General features: G+C 42.5%; 2 protein-coding genes across 2 annotated transcripts; both read left to right on the plus strand.

The window, feature by feature from the left end:
* Positions 1 to 2,794: 2,794 nt before the first annotated feature.
* Positions 2,795 to 5,111, plus strand: LOC119570884. The gene is made up of 2 exons (XM_037918444.1): positions 2,795 to 4,725; positions 4,943 to 5,111. The coding sequence occupies exons 1-2, from the start codon at positions 2,795 to 2,797 to the stop codon at positions 5,109 to 5,111; spliced, it is 2,100 nt and encodes a 699-aa protein (XP_037774372.1).
* Positions 5,112 to 5,895: 784 nt separating this feature from the next.
* LOC119570885 lies at positions 5,896 to 7,029 on the plus strand. Its single transcript, XM_037918445.1, has 2 exons — positions 5,896 to 5,944; positions 6,509 to 7,029. The coding sequence occupies exons 1-2, from the start codon at positions 5,896 to 5,898 to the stop codon at positions 7,027 to 7,029; spliced, it is 570 nt and encodes a 189-aa protein (XP_037774373.1).
* Positions 7,030 to 7,298: the final 269 nt, after the last annotated feature.

Below are 7,298 nucleotides of genomic sequence, written 5' to 3' on the forward strand. Positions count from 1 at the left end.
CTCTTTAAAAGACTCATACCCCTTTCCACCAACGGTAATAACAATCTCAAGGCTTCCTTCCGTTAAATGAATCCCGCAGTACGTTGGATTACCATCTTGGAATTGGCTAAATTCAAGTTTTATAACTTTTATTATAAAGTCTTAAAAGCTCATTACGGAGACGGGTAAGCTCTGCTACTCCGACACGATAGCTATATTCCTCTCTGTGGAGACAGAGGATATTGAAAAAGAACTTTCGATATCTCCTTTAAAGGAGTTGGATAGACACGTCTAATTTTTTAGCCATTACCATCCGCTGTATCATCCTCAACCAAGGTAAGCTTGTTATTAAAATCTGAGACTAGGCGATTCCCATAAAGAGGCAATATGTCAAACCTAAGACTTAATTCCCTCTTTTAAACAACGATCAATCATCTACGGGTGTGAAGGGAATTGGACAGGTCTGGAAGAGAAAACTGAAACACGACAATTTTTCCGTCGTATTCTTTTTTGAAAAGATGGTAACACTTTTTTAAGCAGGGTGAGTATTACCAATTAAAAGGTCAAATAACAACCACGGAAAACCAACAAGCGTGGTTTATCGTATATGATGACAAGCGTTTGGGAGTAAATGCTACAGAGTAGGAGGAGGAGAGGGGAGAGAGCTGCGGGAGATTCGAAACTCGGCGCGACAACCGGCGAGGGGGGAGGAGAGAGGAGGAAAGCCTGAGGCGATAGCAGCTGCTGCAAGGAGGAAAATTTTAATCATTTATGGAGAAACGAGAACATCTCCTCCACTTCACTTTTCCTCTTTAATGTGCGAAGCGACAACAACATCAATGCAACAGGAGACAACACCATTCATCTGCAACAACAACGTCAACACCCCGATCTGGTAATCCTAAGACCTCGAAAGCACAGAAAAACGCAAACCGCAACCCCTTCATCATCGAGGAAGGCGCTGAATATAGTGACGACGATGAACTTTGTGTATTATTTTTTTGTAAATCTTATATGTACAATATTTTCTTTGTATCCAGTGTCCAATAAAAGAGGGTTGTTGTCTAAAATCTAAGTGTCTTTTTATTTGTGTCCTTCACCATGTCCGCACCCTACATCGTACTCGTGTTTTAAGGAAACTCCTACTCAATCTCTTTTGCTCACCCCGCAAGAATAATAATTGCAGGGGTTACGCAATTCGGGAAAGAACATATCTCACCACAAAAATTGTTGTGAGTATCACAATCTTGATTATATCGTAGCATGCCGGGAGTGGAATCCCACCCTTTGGAAAGGAAACCTCTTTATTCCGGTAAACTTCCTCTTAGGTAAGACATTATAACCCTTATCGAACACAAAGACAAACAGGGGGGGGGGGGGGGGGGACGGATCGAATATTATATATATTGGATGATGCTTTATAGAATCGCTAGCAATGACCTTTGTAAGTAAATATTTTTACAAAGGTCTGACACGAAAACATCGCTGTTGTGCTGCTTGTTCAATAATGTGTTATTAATTAGAAGCACAGTCGCACATTTCACTAAACGCTTCTCATTCATTTTGCTAAAGCAGAGAGACCTCTGGCAAATTGAATGCTTAGGCAGACAGATATACGGCCAAATTGATGCCAAGAGGTTTTTAGGAGTTGTATAAATAGGTTGGTCTCTCTAATCTTCGAGTTATTTTACTCGTGATCTCGGGTGCGAAACTCCTGATAAACTACAGTTTCGGGGGGGGGGGCCAGTAATATCCCTGCGAATATTTCCCATATCAGATTGTCTACCAGTGGTACTTACGCAATTGATCGAGTTCTAAAAGGACTTGTAATGAGATTATAACAAAACCCTATGGTCTGGGTGGTGTACAGACGCTGTTAAAAGCCGCCGCGCGCGATTAGGCAGGATAATATAACACTCTCAGATGTGAAAAAAGCTTTGTCATCGCAACGCGTGTATACCTTCCAACATACTCGCAAAAAATTCCCTCGCCGTCCAAATAATGGCTGTTAGACCGCAAAATCTTAACGTGTGATCTACGGACATGCTAACTTGTCGAAACAAAACGTAAAACATCCTATTTGTCTTGTATGCTAGATGTGTTTAGCCGTTATATGCAAGTAGACCGTTAAAGAATAAAAACAAGACAGAGGTTTGCGCAAGCGCTGCGATCAATTTTGAAACACCAGCGATGCTAAAGGTTTACTCACCTCCTTTACCGAACGCAGGGTAGAGTTTTGTACATATACAGTGATGGCTTACTGCCCGAACGAAATTAGCGATTGGTATCAACGCATTCGAAAGAAATAAAAGCGAGTATTGCAGAGGACCATCAGAACCCTTAAGGAACGCATTTATAAGTATTTAACCTTAAAAACTACGTGGAGGTATATCGATGTTCTCCCAGAACATTGTGTCGCATATATGAGCGCGCGCCGCGGTTAAAGGCGCTAACACCTCTGGATGTTCACCGACACTACACGCGGGCGCAGTGGCATCACTCTTTCGTGCTATGTATGCCCGCTCATTGGAATGCACCTATAAAAAGGTCGCTCAGCTGCTTACCAATCAGAATATAAAGGTATGGGACACCGAAGAAGAATGCGCATCGCAGCGCGTTCTCATACCGTCGCATTTCGCAAGGGTTATGAAGTACAAAATACGGTGAGAGATATTTAAATTCGACAGGTTGACAAACGCCAGTAAAAAACCGAAAAATACCTAGGCCCAAAACCCCCGGGGAAAACCCACCCACAACAATCCCATGCCTAGCTCATAAAATCACTCATACGATCTCGGCCTGATTTTGAAAAGAAATGCAAGCTAACACAGAAATCAAAATTCTTGCGAAACAAGGTCTTCGATACCACTCTGTAGAATTAAACAACCTTAAGTTCCTCGACAGCTTGGCATTTATGAACGCAGGTCTAAACTCCCTCGCCAGCACACACATTGAGAGTAAGCGCCCACTCCGCTACTCCAAACACCTCGTAAGTCATCTGCCGGACGAAGCTCAGTCATTGCTTTTAACGGGGAAGGGCATATTCCCCTATGAATACCTTGACGATTTGAAAAAGCTCGAAGACACATGTCTCCCTCCCATAGAAAACTTTTATAGTTCTCTCACAGGTGAGACGATCACAGAAGAGGAATATGCTCACGCACACAAAGTCTGGGATGCAGCAGGGTGCCACACCCTGGGTGATTACATGGAGTGCTACTTGAGGGTGGATGTGGGTTTGCTAGCCGATGTGGTCACAGCATGGAGGTCCATGCTCACTGAAAAGTATGGTCTTGACATGGTAAATTATGTTAGTCTTCCAGGGTATGCATATGACGCATTCCTAAAGATGACAAAAACAAGCCTGGAGCTTATATCAGACCCCGAACTAGCGCACAAAATTCAGCGTTCGGTGAGAGGAGGACTGACAACATGTGTTCGCCCTTTTACGGTAGCAAAAAACACCCTCGTCAACCCACATCATGACCCTCTAAAGGAAAAAAGCAACTTTATATTGTATCTGGACTTTAATAGTCTATATGCCAGTGTAATGTCCGAGAAACTACCATTTGGCAACATACGAAAATTATCGCCTCGTGAAAAGGCAGAGTTCACTGCAGCGGGCTTATCTAATCACGATGAAAACGGTGATATCGGGCATTGGATAGTGGTTGATATAAGAGTACCTCCTGAAGTTGCAAGAAAGACAGACGAACTGCCTCTCCTCATTCACCACATGAACATAAGACACCAAGACATATCCCCATATAACAATCATCTCTTAGCATCGCAGAACAGACGCTTGCCAGTTAAAAATACAAAACTAGTTGCATCACATCTTCCGCAGAAGGATTACCTCATTCTTCTGAAACATCTGCAGCTTCTAATTGACTTGGGGGTGGAGGTGCAACGAGTGTGTGATGTATATGAATTCAACCAACGAGAATTTTTATCGCCTTTTATTCACGAGAATATTAAGGCGCGTCGCGAAGCCGCAGACAAAGCACAGCAAATGTGTTTTAAAACTCTCTCAAACAGCGTGTTCGGACGGTGTTTAATGAACCCATTAAAACGATTGGAACGTACCAGCGTCGTGTGTAAACCATCCTCATTTCTCAAAAAGATTCGAAGTCCTCTCTTTAAAAGACTCATACCCCTTGCCCCCAACCGGGTAATAACAATCTCAAGGCTTCCTTCCGTTAAGATGGAATACCCGCAGTACGTTGGATTTACCATCTTGGAATTGGCTAAATTCAAGTTTTATAACTTTTATTATAAAGTCTTAAAAGCTCATTACGGAGACAGGGTAAAGCTCTGCTACTCCGACACCGATAGCTATATTCTCTCTGTGGAGACAGATGATATTGAAAAAGAACTTTCGATATCTCCTTTAAAGGAGTGGATAGACACTTCTAATTTTAGCCATGACCATCCGCTGTACAATCCATCAACCAAGGGTAAGCTTGGGTTATTAAAATCTGAGACTGGGGAGATTCCCATAAAAGAGGCAATATGTCTAAAACCTAAGACTTATTCCCTTCTTTTAAACAACGATCAATCATCTACGGGTGTAAAGGGAATTGGCAGGTCTGAGAAGAGAAAACTGAAACACGACAATTTCCGTCGTATTCTTTTTGAGAAAGAGGTACACTTTTTTAAGCAGGTGAGTATTACCAATGTAAAAGGTCAAATAACAACCACGGAAACCAACAAGCGTGGTTTATCGTTATATGATGACAAGCGTTGGTACGTAAATGCATACAGAGGAGGAGGAGGAGGAGGGGGAGAGAGCTGCGGGAGAATTCGAACTCGGCGCGACAACCGGCGAGGGGGAGGAGGAGGAGGAGGAGGAGGAAGAGCCTGAGGCGATAGCGGCTGCGGTGACAAGGGAGGAAAATTTTAATCATTTATGGAGAAAACGAGAACATCTCCTCCAACTTCACTTTCCTCCTTTATGTGCGAGCGACAACAACAGCAATGCAACAGGAGACAACACCATTCATCTGCAACAACAACGTCAACGACCCCGATCTGGTAATCCAAGACCTCGAAAGCACAGAAAAACGCAAACCGGCAACCCCTTCATCATCGAGGAAGCGCTGGAAGATAGTGACGACGATGACTTTGTGTAATTAGTTTTTTTGTAAATATTATATGTACATATTTTCTTTGTATACAGTAGCCAATAAAAGAGGTTGTGTCTAAAATCTAAGTGTCATTTTTATTTGTGTCCTTCACCATGTCGCACCCTACATCGTACTCGTGTTTTAAGGAAAACCTACTCAATCTCTTTGCTCACCCCGCAAGAATAATAATTGCAGGGGTTACCAATTCGGGAAAGACATATCTCACCACAAAAATTGTTGTGCAGTATCACAATCAGTTTGATTATATAGTAGCATGCGGGAGTGAATCCCACCCGTTGGAAAAGGAAACCTCTTTATCCGGTAAACTTCTTCTTAATAAAGACATTATAAACCCTATCGAACACAAGACGAAACCGAGCGATCGAATATTATATATATTGGATGATTGCTTTATAGAAGCGGCTAGCAATGACATTGTAAGTAATATTTTTACAAAGGGGCGACACGAAAACATCTCTGTTGTGCTGCTTGTTCAAAATGTGTTTATGAATGGGAAGCACAGTCGCAACATTTCACTAAACGCTTCTCATTTCATTTTGCTAAAGCAGAGAGACCTCGGGCAAATTGAATGCTTAGGCAGACAGATATACGGCAAGAGTGATGCCAAGAGGTTTTTAGAGTTGTATAAAAAGGTTGTTCTCTCTAAATCTCGAGGTTATTTACTCGTGGATCTCGGGTGCGAAACTCCTGATAAACTACAGTTTCGCAGTAATATCCTCTGCGAATATTTCCCATATCAGATTGTCTACCAGTGGTAATTACCGGCAATATGATGCGAGTTCTAAAGGACTTGTATGAGGATTATACAAAACCCTATGGTCTGGGTGGTGTACAGACGCTGTTAAAAGCCGCACGCGCGCGATTAGGCAGGGATAATATAACACAGTCAGATGTGAAAAGAGCTTTGTCATCGCAACGCGTGTATACACTTCACAAACATACTCGCAAAAAATTCCCTCGCCGTCAAATAATGGCTGTTAGACCCCGCAAAATCTTAACGTGTGATCTAGCGGACATGCGAAACTTGTCGAAACAAAACGGTAAAACATCCTATTTGCTTGTATGCGTAGATGTGTTTAGCCGTTATATGCAAGTAAGACCGTTAAAGAATAAAAACAAGACAGAGGTTGCGCAAGCGCTGCGATCAATTTTAAACACCGGCGATGCTAAAGGTTTAACTCACCTCTTTACCGACGCAGGGCGAGAGTTTGTAAATAATACAGTGAATGGCTTACTGCGCGAACGAAATATGCGATGGTATACAACGCATTCGAAAGAAATAAAAGCGAGTATTGCAGAGAGACACATCAGAACCCTTAAGGAACGCATTTATAAGTATTTAACCTTAAAAAATACGTTGAGGTATATCGATGTTCTCCCAGACATTGTGTCGGCATATAATGAGCGCGCGCACGCGGGTTTGAAAGGCGCTACACCTCTGGATGTTCACCGACACTACACGCGGGCGCAGTGGCATCACCTCTTTCGTGCTATGTATGCCCGCTCATTGAATGCACCTATAAAAAAAGGTCGATCAGCTGCTACCAATCAGAATATAAAGGTAGGGGACACCGTGCGCATCGCAGCGCGTTCTCATACCGACGCATTTCGCAAGGGTTATGAAATACAAAATACGGAGGAGATATTTAAAATTCGGCAGGTTGACAAACGCCAGAACAGAGACGGGTATTATCTGGAAGATCTGAGCGGTGAAGAAGTGCAGGGATTGTTTTACCGCGAGGAGCTCGTACCAACATCTCTGCCTGGTTTTTACCCGTACAAGGTCTTATCATCACGCTGGAATAGAGCTAAAAAGCAGAGAGAATACCTCGTTCGCTGGGTTGGTTATCCTGATAAATTCAATTCTTATATTACGATTGATGACATGCAGCCCCCACCATGACAAAACAAGCTCTCACACCTCGCTTTGTTGATGTGTTATCGTTCATTTGTTCGCTAAAACCAAAACGCCGTTCAGGTTTTATATTAAAATTAGATAAACAACAGATTAATTGCATTGCAGAGGTTTTTTCAAATTTCTTAAAAAAGAATTTAACCACGGAGAAGAGCATTATTAAGAGGTTGAAGCGGCATCGAGAGGCAATTAAGGAAGTGTCTCGAAAGAAAACATCTCTTAAAAAAAAGAAAAAAATTCTCTCATCTCGTACCGGG

Source organism: Penaeus monodon, unplaced genomic scaffold (genome assembly GCF_015228065.2).
Source record: "Penaeus monodon isolate SGIC_2016 unplaced genomic scaffold, NSTDA_Pmon_1 PmonScaffold_4262, whole genome shotgun sequence".
NCBI classification, from domain to species: Eukaryota; Metazoa; Arthropoda; class Malacostraca; order Decapoda; family Penaeidae; genus Penaeus; species Penaeus monodon.